Source organism: Caretta caretta, chromosome 4 (genome assembly GCF_965140235.1).
Source record: "Caretta caretta isolate rCarCar2 chromosome 4, rCarCar1.hap1, whole genome shotgun sequence".
NCBI lineage: Eukaryota > Metazoa > Chordata > Testudines > Cheloniidae > Caretta > Caretta caretta.
The window spans coordinates 26253230-26276980 of record NC_134209.1 but is presented as its reverse complement, the minus strand read 5'-3'; the positions used below and the strand labels follow the sequence as shown (position 1 = coordinate 26276980).

Genomic DNA, 23751 nt, shown 5'->3' with positions numbered 1-23751 from the left:
CCAGGCAAAGGCAAACCTAAAACGCATGTGAATTTGGTGCCTTTTAAAAGACGGATTTCCAACTGGCCTCCTAATGGCCATGAATGTTGCAGTCATTCTTGCACAGGCCCACAGAGTGAACAGCAAAATTTAAACCCTCCTTATAGATCTAGTTATATAAATTATCTGTCGCCAGCTATTTGTGAAGATGCTAATTACACCGCTGCCGAAAAGAAAGCTGACACGGAAGGGTCAGCTAAACGGCAGGCATGCTTGTCTACACGTTTTGTCCTTTGAACATGAAACCCAACACATCAGCACAATGTTTCCAAATGATAATCAGATGTTGCTTTCTGGAGCTGTATATCTCCCCACACAGTGGTGCAACACTGCTGTACCTAACCCCTGCTAATTACACTGTGCTCAGAAACAAGGGGGCTATACTAGAAAGTTTAATATACCCTGGATTATTTTTCTTGCCCACTATTTCTAATGGATCATAGATGCCTTTCTCCTTTACAGTAAATAATATTAGCGTTTTAACCCTGTACATAGATAGGTCACTCTTTCTAAATAAGTACTTATCAACGTCCAAGTGCTTTGAAGAAAATAAAGTCATTTATTGTCAAAGCATCCAACATACCCAGATAAACTATAAAGTTGAATAAAATCTTTTTAAGGGAAAAAAAGAAACACATAACTATGCAGACTTAATTTCACTGGCACAAAATTACACTTTGTATTAAAAGGAAATACATATTTACAGAATTGAGGACATTCTGCACTGAAGTCCATAATCATTTCATGATACATGCACTTCCCCCTTGGAAACTTAAATAGAGTCAAGTCCTTTGATTATTTTTTTTTAAAGAACACAAACTGTCATCAAATGCAGAAAGCATTGCATCCTCCTTCCTTTTTTTACTTTATATCTAAAATAAAAATTTACCCTTACATATAATTATTACATCTAAACCATAAGTGCTTAATAATTTAAGTAGAAAGGTATGACAAATGCATCAATATGTTGCAATATATGACATTTTAAAAAATGTACTTTATTAGTTTTAAAGTTTTTTTATTTTTATTTATTTTTTTGGGAAAGTGAAAATGCGTGCATTCGAACAGAAGAAAGAAAGAAAGAAAAAATCCAACCCTTCCCCCGGGTGGTCTGGTATGTTGCAAGGTAAAGGCCCACACTTTCAAAAGCGACTAAGGATTTGGGGTGTTTGTTCAAACAGAAACACCTTCAAGAGGCCTGACTTTCAGAAAGTACTAGGCACTTCTGCCTTCTGAAAATCAAGGGCCAGATAGATCCTCCACTGATGTAAATTATCATAGCTCCATCCAGGACAATGAAGGTTGACCAATTTTGGCAAGTGGGGATCTGACCTTGGCATGTCAGGTGGGTTGCTAAAAAAAACCAACCCCCCCCCCCCAAAAAAAACCTGAAGAAGAGCTCTGGGTAAGCTTAGGGTGACCAGATGTCCCCATTTTTTTCGGGCCAGTCCCAATAATCGGGGTTTCTTCCTGTATAGGAGCCTATTCCCCCCCCCCTCCATTTTTCACACTTTCTATCTGGCCACCCTAGGTAAGCTTGTCTCTCTCACCAGCAGCAGCGGGTCCCATCTCTGAAACACCCCAAATCAGCTTGGGAAACGTAGGCCCACTGGGATCCAGACCCCCCACCCCCCCCGTGCCTGCCCAGCGAAGGGCCGAGGAGGGCCAGGGTGCGTTCGGCTCCCGGGAGGGTTGCACTGGGGCGGGGGGGGGGTGTGTGTCACTATACACCCGGGGGGCATTCAGTTGTGGGAGGTCATGTGCCGGGAGAGGTGGTGGCGCTCGCGGAAGGACTCGTTGCAGATGGGGCATTTGAGCTTCTCCTCGCGGCGGCGCTTGACCAGCGGCTCCAGGGCGTACTCCCGCTTGTGGTGGGAGCGCATGTGGTAGACCAGGTCGGAGGTCATGCGGAAGGAGGCGTTGCACTTGGCGCACCAGTTCTGGGCCGGCAGGCACAGCGAGGTGAAGGAGGGCGGCAGCAGGGTCAGGGCCGAGGGCAGCTGCAGCTGGAGCGGCCCGGCCGCCGCCGAGCTCTTGGGCCAGAAGGCGGTGGCGTAGAGGAAGGGGCTCTGCTTGGGCGCCCCGCCGGCGCCGGGCAGCTCGGCGGCCAGCGGGTCGGCCGGGTAGAGGCGGGCGGCGGCCTCCGGGCAGGGCTCGCCCAGCTTCTGGGCCAGCCCGAGCGGCGCCACGTGGGGGAAGGCGGAGCGGGCCGGCTGGGAGAAGGCGCTTTTCCGCTCCTCCGCCTTGCCCAGCTGCGGCACCGTGGTGAAGGCGCTGCCCCGCGCCGGGCTGCCCCCGGACAGCGGCCCGCCCGGCCGGGCGCCCAGCAGCGGGTCCCCGGCGCCCGCGGGCGAGGCGCGCTGCGGCGGCGGCGGCGGCTGCTCCGCCGCCGCCTCCTCCTCGCCGCCCTCGGCCTCCAGCCCGCGCGAGGCTTTCTTCACCTCCACGAAGGCGCTGCGCTTGGCCTCGCCCGTCTCCGGGCTGGGCGGCCCGAAGAGGCGGCCGCTCTCCTCCAGGCCGAAGTAGCTGCCCGCCGGCCGGTACTGCTGCTGCGGGGTGCACACCAGGTCCTCCTTGGGGGAGGAGGGCAAGCGGCCCCGGCCGGCCCCCTGGCCCCGCTCCTCGCCCGGCTCCTCCGGGTATTTCCGCTTGGCTTTGCTGCCCGCGCCGGCCGGGGGCGGCGGCGGCGGCGCGGGCGGGCTGCGGCGCGGGGAGCCGCCGCCGCCCCGGGAGTTCTCCAGCTCGCGGGCCAGGTTGTGGAAGTCCGTGGAGGGCTTGGCGTTGCTGTTGCTGTTGCTGTCCTGGGGGCTGGGGTAGTTCGGGTGGAGCGGCCCGCCGGGCTTGCAGTATTTGTTGGCCCCGGGCCCCAGGCTGGCCGCGGGCTCCTTGCCGCTGTCCTTGCCGCGCGGCTCCTCGGGCTCCGAGCTGGGCAGTCGCTTGGGGCAGCGGAACCGCAGGTGGGCCGCGTAGGGGAACTCGAACTGGAAACGCTGGCTGCACTCCAGGCAGGAGAACGGGGGCGACCCTGCACCGGGCAAACACACACACAACACACAACAACCACCGGTTAGTCGCCGCTCCGGGCCGCATCTTTGGGGGACTGGCCGAGAGCGGAGACTGGAGTCCCTTCCGTTCTCTGGGGCAGGGACCGGCTTCTGCTCTGTGTGCGGACAGGGCCTGGCAGCCCCGAGCCATCATTAGGGCCTCTAGGCTCCAGGAAAATAGTCCTATCCTAATTAATGACCCTTTATCCGGGTCACTTTCTGCTTTTGGGCCAGTGGGGTAGAAACGAACAGATTATAGCCCCTAATCTCCTCTTGCATTTCCAGTATGTTTATAAGTGGTGCTCTGGACTACCTAATTAACATCGGTTTAGTCAAGCTAATTTGCTCAGCTCAGTCCCCCACCTCGCCTCTCTCTAACTTTGTTGGCTGCATCTTTCTCACCTGGATCTCCATCACAGGCGTCAAATAGCTTCTTGAAAACCAAACCAAAAAAATAACCCTACCCGGCTCTGTCTGGGAGATGCAGAACCCTGGCCTGGACGCAGCACTTACCGTTCATCTTGCTGTGGGATCTGGCGGTGTTGAGCAACAGTAATTCCGTCAGTTCTTTCCCGTACCAAACTAGTAACTCCTCGTCTTTGGCAATCCTGCGAAGGGACCGATAAAACAATTGTCCATTTTTGATGTAAGCTTCTAGGTTCTGTTCTTCTTTATCTCTGGCTGACTGGACCAGACGGAGCCACATTAGACCTTCGGAGGAGCCATTTGCTGCTGAAGTGTCCACCTAGGTAAGGAAGGGAATGCAAGAAATTAGAGGAGAGCAAGTATTACCACACTCCTCACCCACCACAGATGTTTCACCAGGCTCCGGAAAGGACACACACTAGCACTTGTCGGAAGTGTGCAAGTCTTGAAAAATACACGTGGCTTTTCTGGGCCACGGAATCCTGCCAGCTACTCTTTAAACATTGTAATGGATTTGTGCTAGCTAAGGGCAATGTGAATGCGGCCTGTTCTCCTCCCCCCCCCCCCCCCCCCCAAACTTTATAAAGGCACAATTACAGGGCCACATCTGCACAAGGTTTATGTGAAGTCAATAATGTAAAGAAATCTTCCAGGATTCCAAATGATTAGGTCTCTCTGCTCTTTTGTGGGTGGGGAAAGATGTACAGAGAGAACAGCAAGATTTGCTAAAAGAGGGAGGTTTGATAAAATCCATTAAAATGTTTTAAAAATTGAAACATCTGTTCGGTCTCTCTTAAATGCAACCATACGCAGCAGCTCTGGAAAGGCATCTACAACCACGATCAACTGATTTTTTTCAAAGGTTTTTGATGCATATGTAAATGACAGCTGATGACGGTTCAGTCCTGCTGGCTTTCATCACAGGAGTAGTCCCTCTGAAGTCAGCGGGGTTACTGGTGTGGGGAAGGCGAGCAGAATTGGTATTAATCAATCGGCACAACCCAGCGATTAAAAAGGCAATTGGAAAACCTTTCCTGAAGTGGAAAATGTTAGTGAATTCAGTCCCCACCCTCCAAAAGTGCATCCTTGTGTCACCGCTGCTCGTTTGCAAAAGCAGAGAGAATTTAGTGCGTTTACATCTTGGAACCAAACCATCCTTACCCGGAATATGTAAGGGACGGTTCTCTTGTCAGTGGATTTAAGCGCTATGAAAGCGATGCTGTCATACAAAGAAGTGTGGCTGAGTACGCAAGGGCCGAAGATAGCATTTTCCGGGATATCGCAGGTGGTGTAAACGCTGGTGAAAATATCCGTCAAACATTGCTGGACTGCCTTGGCGTCTCCGTCCCATATACCCCTTTGAACGCCGGCGTCCTCCATCACTACAGGCGGAGAGAACAGGGGAAGGAGACGCGTTACATAACTTGTACTGGAGGCATGGGTTTTTTTTAATACAAAGTAAGAGTGTCATTGATTTTAGGGGAAAGTAAGGATGACAAACGTTCTACTTAATCGCGACTCCTAATTAATAATGTGAAAGCACCGGCAAGCCGCTCTCATCTGTGCAATATTTACAAAGTAAAGGTGTATTTAAATTAATGAAAGGAGGGGTTCGCGGAAGCTGTCGCGATGATTTATTTACGAGGAGACCCTAATCACCGGAACACAGAAGAGGTAGCTCTGTGCATTAGCCATACACGCGGAGGGGGCGGGGTGAGGGGGGAATCGGCATATTGATCCTCTAAAGCTAAAGCAACTTGGAGGAGTTGCACAAAAAGAAAAGCAGCTCAGGAGCTTCCATCCCAGCAGGATTCTGTAGAGCTGATGTGCTGGGTTTTTTCTTCTTCTAAAGAGAGGGCCAGTGCTCTGTTGCATGGTGTGACAGAAGAGCATAGCGAATGGATTTCAAGTGGACTGTCAATGTCACTGATTTCATGTCGGCTAACCTTTAGCTCTAGTCTACAAGAGGGAACGTATGTCTGCTCATTATCATAATCCACCACTTTCCCTCCGAGACTTTAATTAAAAGCAGCAAGCAGAGGTAATTATTTTTACCTCGACACGCTTATTTATGGATGAGGGTGAATCCCAGTTACCTTGTTCTACAAGGGGAGAGATTCAGTCAAATGTGACTTGTGAAGTGTACAGGTACTGTGTCTGAGCATCCCAGTCTCTGCCTGTGAATACCATTTGTGTAACGAGTTGTGAATTCTGGTTTTCCCATCTCTGACATTCCTTCCCTAAAACGCGACTCTTCCAGGGGGAAGTCTCTAACGGTGGGGCGTCCAGTTTTAAATCATCCTCGGGTTGGCTTTTCCCCAAAAGTACCGAACCTCTCCACGCCGGTTTACAAAGCCGAGAGAGAGAGAGATGAATAGCTTTTAACTGGTTGAGAATTCTGCCTCCATTTACAAATAGCTGCTTTTTAAGGGGCATCGATCGATATTATTTGTTTCTCTTTTTTTAAAAAAAATTCTACCGGCAGATTGTACAAACCCCTTTTAAATGGCTTTCCCCACATATTTTAATAGATAACTGTGCCATCGAGTAACTTATTTCTTTAGAAGCCAGCGATGGAAGGGCCAGGAAATAGCGGATCCTAATTATTTATTGAAAACGGGTGATTATAGAATAATACTGTTACTGTCGCTTATTTAGCCTCCTGTGATTTATCATCCAATTAAGCGCTTCAATTCTAAAACTGATTTAAAAAAAAAAAAAAAAACAACAGCCAGACCATGCCTCCAAAACTGGCATTTCCCAACCATTTGCCCTAATCCGTGTCACATTTGTCTCTCACACAGAGCGAATTTAAACCCTCAAACGTGCAACTTCATTGATTATTCTACGGTGGCGAAAGACACCCCCACCCCCTTACCCGTTTCAGAGCGGTTTTAAAAGAGCATCAAATAACCCATTGCTTCTAGGATTTTTTTTTTAACGTGCCTGTTTTCTCATCTCCTCTCATTCCCCTGCAGTTCAGTGTCATAGCCTCTCCCTCCCCCCGAGCTCCCTCCCTTGTTGGTTTATTTATTTAATGTCAAGTCCCTTTCCCACAAGCTTTTCATGGTAGTGGAGGTCGCAGCTCCAGTTGGCTCCAGTTGAAACGCAGTCATTTAAACGCAATTCTGTGTAACAATACTGGCAAACGCTCCTCGGGACCCGCGGTCTAACACCAAGAATAACCGCCCCCCACCCCCACGGGGACCACAGAGCTCTCTGCCTCGCTTCCCCCCTGTCGCCCCCACCGCTTAACAAAAACCAACCCCGTGGTCCTCTCTTTCTCCCTCGATCCCCTTCTCCAGAGCCAGGCGCACTCGCCAAAAGCAAAGCCACCTCCGAGTCATTGTCTCCCTGCACCGAGCGGAGCTCACTGTTCAACCCCCATCTATTTCTGCTCAAAACTCCTTTTCTTTGTAGCGATCTGGCTGGCGGTGTATCTCCCCCCGTCTTTTTTACTGCTAGAAAATAAGCCGGGGGAGAAGAAAAGAAACCAAACCCGAGCTCTCCCCCCCCACACACACACCCCCGCATGCATATTTACTTACCAGGAATCAGGTCAGAATATAATCCCAAACGCCAGAAAAGCAGAAAGTGGCCAAGGCTGAGCAGCGCTCCGTGTTCCCCCCAGTGTCTGTGGTATCAGTGTATTTCCATGGCAGTGGGAGAGGGTCGGGCTGCTGTCCTGGGTGCTCTGGGCAAAGAGGTGGAAGGAGAGAGACAGAGAGAGAGACAGAGAGAGAGCGCGAGCAGGAGCCAGAGTTGTACAGATGGACCCGATGCAGTGACTGACTGGCAGACAGACGCGCACTTTTTGTTTGCTGCACAGAATCTGCCCAATGACGCGTGACAGCCCACGTCCCCTCCCTTTAACTCTTTCGTGGGCTCGGCGCTCTCCCTGCCTGTCTCCCCTCCCTCTCCCCTTCCTGCTCGCTACCTGCAGGTGCTGCCCCCCCACCACCTTTTCCTTGGGATCCCAGAGCCCGATGCTTTGAGAGCATCCTCCTAACGCGCTTTTTGCGGCCTACGGATAAAAGGGGAACCTTTTATTTTAAAGGGGTGGCATGAAAAGCCCTGCATCAGGCTTTTTTAAAAATTTATGGTGACTTCTGTATGTGTGGGCAACACGAATTTCTAGCCAAACGGCAGCCTGGATCTCAGAAGAAGGAGGCCCATTCTCAGTGTAAGTCTCCTCTTCGAGGCTTTCACCGTGAGACTGCGCTCCCCTTACAGATGCTGATCCTGGTGGGGGCAAACGCCTCCATACTTGCTTTGATTAAGGGGAAGAATGTAAGCCCCTTCCTCAGTCAGCAGGTATCACTCTGCAGCTGTTAACTAGGCTAGGACGGAGTTTAACAGCAGGTTGGGTTGGGTGAGGGTGTATTTGGATCCGCCCGTGTTACTGTAGCCATTTTTATTTCATTGCTAAAACCCCCAGCGTATAAGAAATGATCCTGGCCCAAGAGCCACGCGTCTAGATGCACACAATCCATTTGCTCTGAAGATAGTCTTCACCTGTTTGCAAGTATCTCGCTGCATTTACAATCCACTCCCTGGCTTTGGGCCCCGGGTACACTTGCAGAATTTTTTCTCCTCTTGTTTATTCAGCAAAGATCCCTTTCTGGGGAGTTATCCTCTGGATCGTTAAAGCCCTGTGTGGAATTCCACCAACTATTAAACTTTGGGATCTAAAACGAGCGAGACAGGACTCTGACTTTCGGAAATGTTACTTTTCAGCCAACGGGGTTTGGTCTTACAATGCAAGGAAGAGCCTTGGCGCTGACTTGGCTTGCAAGTGTCTTTCCAGGTGATAGGCAATTCTGTTGTCTATTGCTGTTGTTTTTTCTTTAATTTTAGAAACCAAAAGCACCTCTTGCTCACAATAAGATGGGCTTGGCATTCAGTTTCCTCCAGCGTGAATTTACTCAGGGTCCTTCCCCTGGGAGACTCTCTCTTCTGATGCAAAGAGACCATGAAAGCTATATGTAATGTTTTTCTAAAATGAAATATAATAAATTTTCCCCCGTTTCGTCTGGGATATTTGGATGCTTCCTCGCTGCTTGGAACCTTTCTTCTTTAGCCCCGGAATAAACAAGTGGCTTTCCTCTGAATAAACACATTTTAGCAGTAAGGAATAGCAAGGGGGGGCGGTGTTAGACCAGGCTCTGCACATCCGGAGGGGGTCTGAAAAGTTATGAGGAGAGGGTAGTGATAGCAATGGGGGGGTGGGGGGTGTTCCTCTTCTGGCTTTATAGCAGTGTCGGAAGTTGACGCCTCAGGGTCTCCTTGGGTCACCTCAGGAAGGGGTTCTGCCCCTCTTGGGGCTCGCAGTGTGGCCGAGAACGCAGAAAAAGAAGGGACCAGGACAACTCCTCACCCACTGACCTGCGCCTCCCTGCATCCCTCGCAGCAGCGCAGGGAGAGCAGGATGGTTCTGATGGGACAGCGCCCTGCTTTGTCACTGACCTCTCAGCACTGGGGCGAGGAGACTCCCTGAGCTCTCTCTCACAAGGCTTTGTCCCGTCGGGAAACCAACCCAGATCCGCTTGGTACGACGCAGCCATAGGTGAAAGCCCCTGGGGGAAGTTAGAGAGAGAGAGAGAATGAAATTAGACTGCTTAACATGGACTGCTTTTCCCTCCCCCCTTCTCTCCCTTCAGGACCCCTTTAGACCATTACCTTTGGTGATAATGTGCCTCGCCTGGAATAGACTCCCTGAGGGACTCTCGTCCAGACACACTACATCCACTAGGTTCTGGTTGTGTTTAGCGGCCCCTCCTCTGACTAGTGACACCTAACTCTCCTGTCTTGGGTTATTCCCCACCCCCCTAATACAAAAGAACCCTGGAGAAGGGGGACCCGTAAAGCCTCATAAAGCCCCATCCAATAAGCCACTTTAAAATGAGAAGGGGAAAATCCACACAAAAAGGACCAGGCAGAACTAAAGCAAACTTGAAGGGCAACCGCAAGCCCCTGCTCCCTGCTCTAGGGTGAGACGGGGAAGGGAGGGTGCTTGAGGCGGGGTGGCCGCAGCAGCGAGAGGAATGGCCCTAGGTGTGAGCGGCTCGAGGCCAGGAACGGATTCCGCAGGGAACCGCAGTCCATAGAAAAGGCACCAGGGGCTGCTTTCAAACGCCACCGACCCTTATTGACGTTTAAAGGCGAGGCTCGGACCTTAGCCAGCGGTTGTGGAGGCTGAGCCGTCCGGTGAAGCAGCCCGCCCTTTCACTGCCTAACCACTCTTGGGGGTCACATTATTGCTCTCCTTTCAGAAGCGGGTACAAACCCTTAACCCGTTGGCGAGCTTGCCTTTGTCAAAGCTTTGGGAAAAGTTCCCAATAAGTTTTGCATTTTCACGTGTAAAGAAAAAGTCCTTCTGCATGGCCACTATACAGGTGGCTCCTTCAGAACAAAAACGGGCTGTTTACCAGTTCCTCACCGATCTCCATCCTTCCCAACACAGCGTAGATGAAAAGAAAGAGAGAAAAACACAGAGCGTTTCACAGGGCTGAATAGAAAGAGTTTGCAATCAGGGAGTTGGATAATGGTTGGATAATGGTTTCAAATTCACTTATCCTCCCCACAATTACGATTTTTCTGACATTAGGATTAAAGGCTGCATATAACATGCTTTCAACATTTATCTTATTAATTCCACAAAACCCTTCCTCTCCTGGACCAGAGATTGACATAACATTAAAATTATGGGAGTAAACCCAATTTAGGCATTAATTCCTGCCTCTAAGATTTTTGTCCTGTGTTTTAAATGATGCTGTTCTTGCTTTGTTTGTTCTTGTTCTTGCTTGCTAAATTGTCCAAATGACCGTCATTAAGAGGGGAAAGAGAAAATGTACACGTTTTTATTTGCGAGAATTTTAAGGGACCTCACGGTGCATAAACTAGTTTGAAATTGCTTCGACAGTATGAGTTACTGAAATTCCCTGACACTAAAGGGGGTTGGTAAGAGATCTGTGTGCATTTATCCAGCTTCGAATGCGACTGTAAAAGTGAAGCCCCGTCCACAGCTTCATCTAAGCCTCACAGAATAATAGTTGTATACCCATAACCGGTCCCTTTTGAAGTTTGTGTTTTCCATTAAAACATTAAAAACAAAGCCAGTCCCCTTTCCCTAACCCCCTCGGTCCCCCCCCCCCCCAAAAACACTGTGCCTTTAGTTTTGTACACTATTTGGTACATTAGTCCAGAAAAAAGCCAAAATTAAGATTTTGATTTTTTTTATTTAAGAGATGGCTATTTTTCTAAACTAGATGGAAAGAAGCTTCAAGATTACTGAGGTGGGGGAGCGCGCCTATGTTTCGTAGCAAAACTCCTAATGATTTCAATGGAAGCAGGATCGGGCCCAATTGCATAAGTGGGAGAAATTTGATCCAACCAAAATCATATGAGAGGTTAAATTCCCTTCGCACATCTTGCCATAGGGCATAACTTAAGTGTTACTATGAAGCTCAGCAGGTGAATTTTAAGTCCTAGTCAGTCATACAGACGGTGGGAGAGATCCTGTATTATTTACTGCAGCAAGTTTCTCATAAAGTCTAAATATGGCCTGCAAAAATTGGGTGGAGAAATTGCAGACACCCACTGTGAAGAATCATCAACATATAAAATGAACCAGGGCCTCTCAAGTAACATGCTAGAAAGATCTCTTTTAAAAGAAAGTTTGAATCCAGCATCTCAAATGAAACAGCACACAAGCAAAAATATGGAAATGCCTCATTTACAGAAACACTTTTTAGTCGAGCTCCCCTTGGTCACCAAGCTCAGTTTATTTCAGACTTTGTAATTAGCACCAGGCTAGTATGTATGGCAAAACATACGAGTTGCATAAAAGCAGACATGATTTTTAGTCTACAGAAGCAACTTGGTTTTCTTAGAGAAGAGATCTAAGATGACGCTACCCTGAAAGCTTCTTTTAAAGGGGTGGAGTAAAAATGAACGACATAGATTGTCCCTGCAAGGACAAATTTTATTCACTTTACTCAGTCGAGTAATCCCTGAGAATGTAGGTAGCCGAATTTGGCCTTATGTTAAATAGACATTAGTGAAATAAGAAGAAGATTCTCAAAACAGTATTGTAAGTATTATGCTGCGACTCAGGTGAGAGCAATTACAACTTGTATTGACAAAGAACTGTATTGACAATGCAGGGGGATCACCTCCATTTTAAAAAAGGTAGGTAAAGAATCCCACGTGTATATACAAAAATCAGCGTTTAGATTTTCACAGTACAAATTCTTTGCTGTGAATTGTCTTCAAATGTTCTCATTTTAGCAGCATTCAAGGCAACCCAGCTCTAGTCTGGCTGTGTGTTGAGTAGGTAATCATCGCTGAGTCTACGTACGACTCTGACACTGAAAAGGCTACATTCAATAGCCTGTGTTTTAATCTACTGCCACAGAAGAAGAGCTTTTACGGAGCCTATTAGGGAGTGGGAGGCTCCATAAGGCCCTATAGTAAAACCGGGACAGCTAGAATAGGTCAAATCAAAAGTAGTTTTAGTGTAGTTCAGTTGTAAATCTATACTCATGACTTCAAATGCATGCAGCTTATACTGTACACACGTATGCGTGCAGAGGACATACCTAAATCTATGTGTGCATGTCTGGGTCGGAGTGACTATATTCAGGTAATCTGGTGCATTTCAGTAACAGCTTTCAAGGAAACACTCTGAAACGTCCGGTTTATCCTGCTGTACTCTACACCAAGAGTTGATTATCTTTGTTTCCGCAGTTAGGCGGTCATGAGAAAATGATCAGGGGAAGGTCATCAGTTCAGAACACTGAAAAGCAACCCCATCACAACGAATGGTGAGTAAGCATCACTCCTGCTAGAAATTGTCGGGGCTCCTGTGAGTAAGGCTTACTGGTGTTTTTAAGGCCCGGCTTGACAGAGCCCTGGCTGGGATGATTTAGTTGGGGATTGGTCCTGCTTTGAGCAGGGGGTTGGACTAGATGACCAACCCGAGTCTTCTATGATTCAAACCAAGCCCTTCCCAAATTCCTCACTGTAAAATGGCCCGCTGCGAGGGGTAGATATTGAAGAGGGTAAGGAGAAGCACTAAAGGAGGATGAAATGTTTGAATAAGAAAACGGTAGTATCCTTTTAAATGAACAGTATGCCAAGCTTTTTATACTCAGCATATTAAGATGTAAACTACAGAAGCACTGGCTACTTAAACTGATGGTTTAGGTTACATGACTGGGAATCAGTGTCTTTTTGTAGTGGACTGGCGCAACAACAATCATTCATAAATATTTACCTGGGGCTGATCCTGCAGTCCCTACACAGATGAAAGTCCCACTCGTAAAGAGTAGTATCAATAGCACATTTCATCGCATAATCTTGTTTCGGGACCTTAGGAAGGTAGGTAGGTAGGTAGCATTGTCGCCATTTTACAAAGGGGGAAACTGAGTCACGGAGAGACATCATGTGACTTGAACAAGCTCACTCAGCAAGGCAATAGCCGTGGCAGAGCAGAAAAACAACGCAAGTCTATTGACTCCCAGTCCCTTGCATTAACCACCAAACCACACTGCTCAGAAAAGTTTTCCCTTCCACGGTGTTTTTTCTATGCTCACCAAGGGATCTGAGGAATGAAGTAAAAGGGGATGTTGGTGTCTAATAAAAAACACCTTGTGTGCGTTTGCAGTGGAAATTGATTTTGGTTAATTGTAAAGATGACTTTGGGTTCTTTGAAGTGCTCTTCTAAGTCCAGGTAGTGATAAGGGTAAGATTTACACAGATGACCTGGAATCAGTTAAAAACACGTTGACGAGATTCGTCAAAAATACAAATGAAGAAGATCTGAAAACCACCCCCACAAATAACACAATCTTTGCTAAAGCTGAGAAGAGATAGAAAAGGAGTACTTGTGGCACCTTAGAGACTAACCAATTTATTTGAGCATGAGCTTTCGTGAGCTACAGCTCACTGGCTCATTTGACCCCTGATGTTTTAGAAAGAGTCAAGAAACTCCACATTGGCATAGTCTAAATTCTAATAAATTAGCTTATACTGCACAGAAACTATAGTCCCCCAGGTATGTTTCGGGGATGGGGAATGGTCAGGTGTGGGTACTGGCGTGGTAGTCCTTTTGGGTTTGTCTAGACTAATTTGTGGGCCTGTTTATACTCGAATTAATTGAGTGCTAATTAACTCGAATTAACTAACAAACGTCTTGATGAGTCCGTGAAGGGGAAGTGCTGATTCGATAGCTAAAAAGTACACCGCTGTGGTCAGTTTCATGGACCTCCCCTAGTCAAAGAGACCCGTCTCCATTAGAACCTGTCCTCCTGCAATGTGAGGCCAGTATTGTTTTACCTTGGTGCTCACCCACCTTCCAAAATATCTGAGTGCTATAAAGATGCGCGGGCGCACACACACACACAGAGTATGTGTATTATTCAGATTTGTCCACACGTGGGAAGAATCAAGATGCGGAATATATATTACTTAATATTGAAAGAAATGTGGGTGTGTCCATATAAACGCTCCCCCTCGGATTGATTTCAGGCTCATGTTATTTTAGTCCGAAGGTAGGTAAAAGAGTGGGTGGTAAGCGGAATGAGCTGCGAAGTAGCAGTGAGAACAGAATGCTGGAACAGGTCTATGCTCTTCCTTCACTGTCTCCCTCTCTCGCCACAAATGGGGGGATGTACAGAACCAGCGAGACATTTGCACTCGCGCCTCCAAGGGAGACTTCAACCACTACCTCACTGAGGTTCAGGCGTCACAGTTTGTGCGTGAGGCGACGAAGGTGAGAGCCCCACTATCTGTGGAGATTTGCAAGTCAAAGCCAGCGTGAAGAGCATCCTTCACCCGATCGTATTCTTAGCTACAGTTAGGGAGAAATCAGCGTTCTGTTGCTATTATTGGAAGCCTCAAGCTTGCATTCAGGATTGCCTTCTTCAGCTAGGGAATCAGTCATGTGACTGTTTTTCACACCACATGAAAAATGTGCCATTCACAAGAAAGAGAATTTGGGTTTTTTTGTTTTTTTTTTGTTTACAGTAGCCAATGTCAAATAGCCAGCCCCTTATTCTGATTGGCTGAAATTTAGGTTTTGATGGGATTTTGGGAATCTCAGTTCCTAATCAGCTAGTTGGCATGAGTGTTTTAGTTCCCACTCCGGCTGATTTATTGCCCTTTGTCCCTATAAAGTACTAATCGATAACCCCCAGCTTTTAAGGAAGCAGGAAAAAGTCCCACGCTACATATTGTCTCAGTTGTTACTGTAATGATCACACAAGCCACTTCTCAGCTCCTTTGCTGGGCAAGCTATCTCCTTCCTTTTGTCAGATCACGTGTTGTTCCCTATATGTGCGATTCCCTACCCCTGGCATCTCAGTGACAGCCTGAATGCAAAGCTAAATCCGAATGGAAACTCTATGCCGGGTTTTCAAGATTTGGGAAGTTCTATCTGGCACATTTACAGCGAGAAACTCCCGTCAAAGATTAGAACAAGTGAAGGATGGTATTCAGATAACCCAGTAAGGCTTTTGATCCTGCTTGTTTGACTCATAATTAATGTTAAATCTTCGCGGGAGGGGGAGGGTATTCCTAAATCGTGGGGACACTGGTAGGATATTTAATAATAAATTCAAACGACAATTGGGCAATAAAGTGGAACTAAATGGGACTGATTTGCTAAATAATATAGCTGGGAGCAAAAGAACAGCGACAGGGCACTGGATTGCTGAAATGAGCACATTATTATTAATGACTAATTGTCATATGCATTAAACTTTATTTAATATCATATCAGGCACTGGTATGGGAAATGGACAATATGTGTCTATAGGGAGTAAATACACACATCCACATCAATACACATAAACATACATTCATATATATATATATATATATATATATATATATATATATATATATATACAGTAATTAATAGAAAATGAAATCATAATAATAGGGTGTGTTCTTACTCATAGGAAGGAAAAAGTAGTTGAAATAGGTAAAAGAGGAATTATCAGGAGCTTCCCTAAGATTTTGCTCTGCCATATTAGAGGCAGAGCAGAAAAATAAGTCTGTGTAAAGTGAAATGGATTATTTTCTCGAATGTAGTTTGTCCACCTAAAAATTACTTATCCTTTAAAAAAGTCACATTCAATTAAAGATTTTTCTTCAATGTAAAGTTACCATGGGGATGAGTATGATAGGCAAGCTAGATAGATAGGCAGGTAATCCATCCTTAGCCATGTCAAATAATGCTCCCCCACCCCCAGATTCGTTAGAATCAGATCAATTTACTGCATACAAACTTGTAGTAAAAAGTTCTTTCTTCATAGATTAATAGATTTTAAAGTCAGAAGGGACCACTATGATCACCTATTCTGATCTCCTGCATAACATAGGCTATGGAATTTCTCCCATTTATTCCTGCATTCCCAGTTGAGATAGGGCATATCTTTCAGACCTGGTCCTGAAAGGCCTTCTCTGCTCCACCTATATTTCAGGAAGGAGGCGGAAAAGATGCTTTTGATTCCCCACTTCCAAATGGTAAATGCTGCCTCAAATCTTGCTGCTTCTCTTTTCATTGGGGTGAGAATAACGGAGGCCTGAGGAAGTATCCTTTTCCAAAATATGCACCCATCAATCATGTCTATGCATTTTTATAACGAACTACACTAATCAAATAAAAATAACCACTGGGAAAAGTCTAAACCCAGAGAAGAAACTCACCTCAACCATACCTTTTACTTATACTAGGCCTGAGGGAACATATAAGCTTTTCAGGGTTTGTTGGAAGTACATAGGAAGGAAGCTCTAGATCAAGGCCCTGCCACTTGGTTATGTCCTGCCTTCATCTGCTATCATTCAAATCTGGGGACTTTTAGGTAGGGTAGCTCAGCTGATCTCAAATACTGCGGAGGGCTAAGGAAATAGGCGGTATCTAAAATAACCAGGACACAAACAATATAAGGCTTTATCAAGTAAAATCAAGTGAAGTGAATCCAGAAACAAATTGGTTGCCAGAGCAGTTTATGGAACACAGGTGTAACGTGATCCACACGTCACACCCTGCTAAGTAAATGGACTGTTTCATTCCGCTGCAGCTGAAGTTTCTGAATGCTCCTTGAGGGAATCTCCATGGAGAAGAAATTACAGCAGCATCTAATTTGGAGGTACAATAGACATGGATAACTTTATTTGGTCACAACCTCTTGGATACAGTGGGAAACGACTCTTCAGGCTTTTGGTGCTACCTGAGAAACCCAGAAGCAACCAGAAGTTCAAAAGGACTCGTAGAATTTAGAACCACCAACCCCTATAATAGAGGAATCAGACCTTACATGTTCCATTTCTTCTGGATGTTTCCCCTCACCCGATTGGCATCACATCCATCTTGTTTTGAGTTTTGCCTCAGGCATCTCAGTCTCATCTAAATAGTCTTAGTTAAGCACTGGGTAAGTCTTAGTTAAGCACTGGGTAAGCAAACATGCTCCACTGTCCAGCTCTTATAAAAATGAGATGGAGAGAGCAGTTCATCAAAATCCTCATAACACCGTAGCCAAACCCTTTCAGTCTGTCTGACAGCAGTCTCGTGTATACTTCTCTGTTTCATGGGAGTGGGAAGCATGTCTGAGAGATGTAGGTGTCCCACAGAGAAGCGAGCGGTGTCCTTGATGTCTGCTTTAATGGGGGTGGTTTGGATGATGGCTAAGGCATTGACATGGTATCCCAGATGTCTTATCAAAGGAAGAGATCTCTTGTTTAGATTGGTGTCTCACAGTGGGGGGAATAGTCTTTCTCAAAGGCATGGTCATCACTTGGGGGAGTGCATAAAGTTGAGGTAAGTATCTCAGGGACAGAGTACACGGTAGATGAGCCCATAAAATGGATGGGTACATCTTGGAAGAAAGTGACTTGAGACAAAATACCACACAGTCCTCCATGTATTTGTTAAGTACTTATAGCCGTGCATCACCTGGGCCTTAGGGAAACATTACCAGTAAGCAAGTGGCCATTTAAATATCCCCCAGTATATTGATAAGCACTTCACCAACATGTGTGTAGAGGAATTATTTCAGTGAACAAACATTTACTGACCAGTTCCACACACAGTTATGGACATGTTTTAAGTAGTACCTCCAATGCTTTTCTTGAATTTGATGCCTTGCTGAAGGACTAGTCCCACTACACAGTCTCCTCACCCTTTTCTCAACTCAACTCCAAGACAAGTCCCACATTTCCATTCCTTTTATATTTCCCTTCCCCGCATTAGCCACCATTCTGCTATATAGGTCAATGATATTTGGAAAGATTTCCCAAATTTTCATTTGAAAAACCATGACTCTAAAGTTTACTCTCCACAGACTCAGACTTTTGCTATAACTCACTCCCACAAAGATAAAACAATCTCTGTCCCAACAACAAAAACCTAAGGCACCTTAGATACCTCATACAGGTTTATTAAAGCCCTCTCTACTCCAATGTACAGAAAATTACAGAGAAAGATCCAAACCATAGGCACCTCTATTTCTCCAGCCCCCAACTGCACTTGACCTTCCGATGAAACGCTTCCAGCATGCTTCAGACTTGAGAAAAGCTTAGCAAGTGCTCAGGAACTATTTAGATCTACAAAAATGTATATTCTCCAAAGCATTCAATAAATAATTGCGACATGACTGGAAAATGCGTTTACCAAACGTTTATTAATTGTGATCTTAAAAGGATTGGGGGAAAATGTCAGACTGAGATTTTCAGAAGTGATTTATTATTCTGGGTGTGGAACAGTTTGAATTTTCAGCAAATGCTAAACATCTGCCTTCTGAAAATCAAGTACCTTTAACGTGTGTCAAAAATGGCTACCAAAATTTAAGGAATCCAAAATCACTAGTTTTCTTTTGAAAATCTGTTCCTAGGATGTTTACCTGGTAGAAATGCTAAGGACAGTTTGAGAAATGTGAAAAAAAAAATCCATGGCTTGTTAATTGCTTTAAAAATGCTAAACAAGAATTTATATTTTGATATGGGGAATGCCTCCACAATGGAGTAGTATGTGAGGTAATGAGTGTGGGAGGAGTTGAAGGGGAAGTGCCTCTAAGGCCAGAGTCTATGCTAAATCCTGCTGTGTCTAAAGGTCCATCTGCCCTAGAAACACAATGACCTCAAAGGCCCTGGTTACATCATCGCCAATCATTGCTAAAAGCATGTAATATAGATAGGACCTTTACCATGACCAAGGACCATGTTCCTTCACTGTCTTTTGTGCAATTTGGGGACACAGGTAATGTCTTCAGTGCTTAGATACAAGTGATGAGCATGTAGAAACAGTAAAACAATAGATAGATAGATAGATAGATTAAATAGAGGGGGTATATGGAGATAGGTAGATAGGTAGATAAAAGAAATTGAGTCATGCTTTAAGGATGTAAGTACCTAGCTGTGTGTAGTCAGAACACTGAGAGAGCTGTGTCGGTCAGAAGCACTGGGCTTTGGTCTAAATTTGGTCCCATTGAAGATGACAGTAAAACTCCCATTGACTCCAGCGGGAGCAGAGTGAGACCAACGCTGAGTTCTTTTGAAAATCTCGCCCATAGTGTAGGTGTGTTCTACATCCAGGGAGGGGAGGCCACCAGCAGCCTGACCCAAAAGTCTCCTTGAGCAAAGCCTGGTGGCCACCCTGCATTGCGTGGCTTATTAGGATGCCACCATCAGAATCTCCCAGCGTGGATTTATAACCGTGTAATCTTCAGGTCCGCATCCCAGCCCACCTAGGGGATCAGCTTGAATTCTGAACATATTTTGATCCACCATTATGACACCACAGCCTGTTAGCTAGCAATTAACTTTCCCTCCCACCACAGCCTTAAGAGCTGATGCAGCTGCTTCAGTGAGTGAGAATTCCTGAAGTTTTCAGGCGTTTGCTCAACTTTGGGAGAAAAGACGGGGGGAGGGGAAAGATGCGGGGTTTTCCAGCCCCGGCTTTGCTAGAGCAAGTTGACACAGGGTGTGAAGGAGCCTGAAACGTAAAGAGATTTATTTTCTCTAGTCATAAATCTCATCCCGTTGTGCCTCTGACCAACCAAGCATGATAAAGTCCTTTTCCATAAAGTATTCAGTATTAAAGCCACAAAGCTCACCCAATCAGTAGCCATCTGCTTCTACCATAACTGCTGCTCCAGAAGCAGGGAAAAGCAGCCAGGAAAGAAAAGGCACCAGTGTTAGGGCTCCGGGACAAATGAGGAGGCGCTGAATAGCAGTTGAAACCTTTAGTTTGCCTTGTGTATCTGTATCTATAGAGACAGAGAAAGAAAGGAAGCATTATATTGATACAACAATTGTAAAACAAAAAAAGGAAGAGGCATCTAAAGGGCAATATAGCATGCATCAGAGGGCCCCACACAAAAGGGGTGCTAACAGATTTATAGAAACCTTTAATTGGTTTTCAATTGAAACATACAGAGGGTGAGGGGAACCTGTGAAGAGTGGCGAAATGTCCTGCATTCGTCTTCTGTATAAGTGAACGATTTAATGTGGCCAAATAATTTTAACGGGTCCCCCCTCTACGCCCCCCAAAGCGGCCCTGACTGATTGAGAACGCTTTTCCTCCTTGATTGCCCAAAATAGCCAAACTCCAGCAGAAAAACCGCTTTCAACTTGATCACCAGCTGATTTACAATGAAGATTGTTTTTATTTTTTTTTTAAAAGGAAGTTTAATCAGGGTCCAGAGAATTGCTAAAAGTGGCTCCCCGTATTTTGACTGGAGAAATGCATACTGCGTTAGTGGCAATTGTCAAAAAGGAGAGAGGAACAATGTGCAGTTCCCTGAGATACACACTCACCCTGGTTGGTTTAATAATGCGACCCCGGCACAGTATTAATCTGATGCCAACAATTAACGGTGACAATGTTGTTTAACTCAGTTCTGCCCTTCGTAGCAAGCAAGTACATGAGACTCCCCAGCTTCTTGCAGAATTCTGGACGCTAGTTCCCTCCATCTAGTCATCTGTTATTTCGACCTTCCATTATCTTCGTTGGTACCCTAATTAATAAAAATCAAAGGCAATGGTGCATATTACGATTATGAGAGAATAGAAGACGGTTTTGAATAAAGCCGTAGACGTGTGTGTGTGCTGGGAGGGCGGGGTGGGGTGGGGGGAGAGATTCATTTAACAACACGATGGAGAAATCTCAAGCAGTGCGCTAACCAGCCCTTCGTTGGGCAAATCCCAACTCGTTGGGATTACACGGGCCAGTTTGTTTCACCTACTGGGCAACCCAGAATCGCCCGTGCAACCATTCAGCCAAACACCGTGTCAAGCGCCGAATTAGGTCACTTCACTCAGAAGGCTTTGGAAAATGATCAGCTAAATGAAAACAAGTCGTGCCCGCGGCACCATGTTTAGTCAGGAGCGACCCCTCCCCAGCACGCATCCTCCACTCCCAGGTAATTACAGGATTAATGATTGTGTTATCTGATTCCATAACAGAACTGTGTTTGGTTGAAATACACATCATATTACGTTAATGGCCTCTCACCGCGCTCCCCCCGTGTTTGCAGCTGAGCATTTCTCTAACCAGGTTAAAATCAGACTGAAAAGACCCCAGTCACATCAAAGGTAGTAGGTCAGAAATGGCATTTGTCCGTGTAAGGGATTAATAGAGGCATGTATAATGCTGCTTTTCAGAATTACTCTCGGGATTAAGAGGCAGATATGGCAAGGGGACATATTTTGTATTCACTATCCATTTTGATTAATGTTTACTGGAGGATTTGGGGGAGAATACTTACTGAACTGGCCCTGGTACTTGGGTGAAAGCAGCGCAAGGAAAGTTTTATTTATTTTTAGCTGAGCCCTGTTAGGGCTGGACAGTAAGTGGAGTGGGAATCCAGCGACTGATAGGAGAAAGAATACTCTCCCTGGTCCGATCTGCGGTGCTTTCCCTCTTAATTAACGTGGGACTTTCCAAAAGTTGCATTCAAACACTGGGATGGAGAATAAAAGGGGGAAGCGTTCACTTGAAATAGGAGAGGCACACGGGGAGACAACTTCTCTGGGAGTGCTGCTTTGTGCATGTGTGTGTGTCTTGTCGCCATCTCAGATTGCCCTCAGTAACAAACCCTTCATGCCCACGTACCTTTCCCCCAGGGTTTCCGCCCAGGGGCTAGCAAGACTATTTTCAGCAGAGGATCTCCACTGCCTTTTGGAATTGAGCTCCACACCCAAAGCAAGAACAACCGCAAACCTATGGCAGGCCTACTAGAAAGAATCCCCTAGATGTAACCTCTTCTCCTCTGGCTCTCAGTACCGGTCTCTCGTCCGCACTGAGGTCCGGATGGAACGGACTGAGCCCAATCGCGAAGGAGAGCGGAGTGCATGGCACACGTGTCTTCATTCGCAGCCCCATTGTGGCTGGAAGCCCAAGTCCCCCCCCCCCGTTCGGAGGAGAGAGAAGGGACCGGGGGAAGGAGGGGGAGATGCTTCTCCTATTAGGTCATCTGGTCCACCCGCTTGCCAAGGCAGGAGTGTTGTCTCCTCGATAATGTCTAAAGAAAGCTGGAGGAATATAATGAAAGAGAGAGGGGGGGTGTGTGTGCAGGAGAAAGAAAGAAAGAAAGAAAGGAAGGAAGAAAGGAGGGAGTGGAGAAGGAGGAGAGCCGCCCTGGTGCTGCAGGGGGAGCCGGGGAGCCAGGGACCCCAGCCTCTCTCGGGACGCTCTGAAGGGAGGAGGGAAGCGGATCCCCCCGCTATCTGCCCATCCCTGGAGCGGGCAGAGGCGTCAGCCCGCAGCGCCGCGAGCCCTGCCGCCACCACCGCCCTCCCCGGCAGATGTCCCCGCTTACCTCGCGCGCCGCCGCCCGCTCCCGGGGCGGGGACCCGGCTCCTGCCCCCGCAGCCGGGCAGGGCGCTCGGGGGCCGGGGCTGCGGGTGGAGCCGCCATCCGGAGCCGCCTGGTCCGCAGGGAAGGACGGGATGGGCAGGAGCCGGAGGGAGGCCGGGGCGAGACTGGACAAGGAGCCGGGGCTTGGGTGGGGGGTGGTGGGGAGACGCGCCCAGGTCCCCTCTACGGTGCGAGCTGGGCGAGCTCAGGGAGCGGATGGCGAGCGGGGAACCGGGCCAGCCCTGCTGGCCACGGGGAGCTGGAGGGGCAAGCCTCCGCCTGAAACAACTGCCCGGCTTGGGGCCAGTTTTCTCCCCCTCGAAGAGCAGGAGCAAAGCAAAGCAGAGCGAGCCCAGCCTCCCTGTGCGGAGGAGAACAGAGAGGCACAAAAAGTTGGACGTTGTAGCTTTTCAGTTGCCTCTTGTCTGCCCCTGTTATTCCCACATCGATCTCTCGCCCTCCTCCCCCCAAGCGTAACACACTGTCTCCACAACAGTCAAAGCGTCTGGGAGCACAACTGGACTCTTCGGTGCAATGCAACTTTCCTCTCCTTTAGCCTCTGCAGCATAAATGTTCCCTGTTTCCGATGGAGGGCAGAAGAGGAAAGACCAAACAGAAAAGGCTGCCAAGGGGGGATGATTTATGCATAGCAGCACACTTGGCTTCCAGTGTATTTTGGAAATTTCTTTTATAGTTCCACACTCAATGATTTTGCTAATGTTCTTTTGTTTAGACCGAAAGCTGAGACCTACCTGATTAACGTGGGAACCTATAAATTAAGCAGAGCCAGTTGTAGTGTGGTGCTAAGGCATCTGAAGAACCAGCTGGAGTTAGTACTGGAGGTTAAAAGAAAAAAAGACTTCTCCTTTGGCATAGGAGTGAAATCGACACCAAAATGATTTAGTCACAGATTTGATATATGGGCATGGGAAGGGGAAACCACCACTTTATTACCCTCCACTGCACAATTTCCTCCCTCCTGCAGAAATGTGAGCTAGATGTAATTTTATACCAAAGGCGATACAATGATACCATGGTTTTCCCAAGCAGTATTGTGTCCAGCAGCACTGTATTATGTAAAAGATCTGGCATAATGCTTAGAGGCACATCTGTTAGGTGTGGATGGCATTCATTAGCCAAGGCTTTCTACTAAATGACATGCCAAAGTCCTGACAGTAATGCCCAGTGCCAATCTGCTGCTAGTCCAAAGGCAAGCCCAATCCAAGTATGACTTCTTTCCACACTGACACCAAAAATATAGGAAACAATAGGTTTAGATGTCAGAGATGAAAGTGAAACTGCAGGTGTGAAGCACCAAACAGTTGTATCAGAAAAGGAAATAAAGTTGCTAAGTGTCATTTAGTAATGCAGCATATGGGG

At 46.9% G+C, this 23751-nt stretch overlaps 1 protein-coding gene and 1 long non-coding RNA gene across 2 annotated transcripts; both read right to left on the bottom strand.

The window, feature by feature from the left end:
- Positions 1-578: 578 nt before the first annotated feature.
- On the bottom strand, positions 579-7430 carry PRDM8 (PR/SET domain 8). The gene is made up of 4 exons (XM_048847636.2): positions 7058-7430; positions 4671-4891; positions 3597-3828; positions 579-3064 (listed from the first exon to the last, which is right to left on the bottom strand). The coding sequence occupies exons 2-4, from the start codon at positions 4887-4889 to the stop codon at positions 1782-1784; spliced, it is 1734 nt and encodes a 577-aa protein (XP_048703593.2). The 5' UTR covers positions 4890-4891; positions 7058-7430; the 3' UTR covers positions 579-1781.
- An 8006-nt stretch (positions 7431-15436) lies between these two features.
- Positions 15437-21999, bottom strand: LOC125635665 (uncharacterized). Its single transcript, XR_007356333.2, has 3 exons — positions 21628-21999; positions 20331-20530; positions 15437-19780 (listed from the first exon to the last, which is right to left on the bottom strand). It is a non-coding gene; the product is annotated as an uncharacterized LOC125635665 (long non-coding RNA).
- Between the last annotated feature and the right edge of the window lie 1752 nt (positions 22000-23751).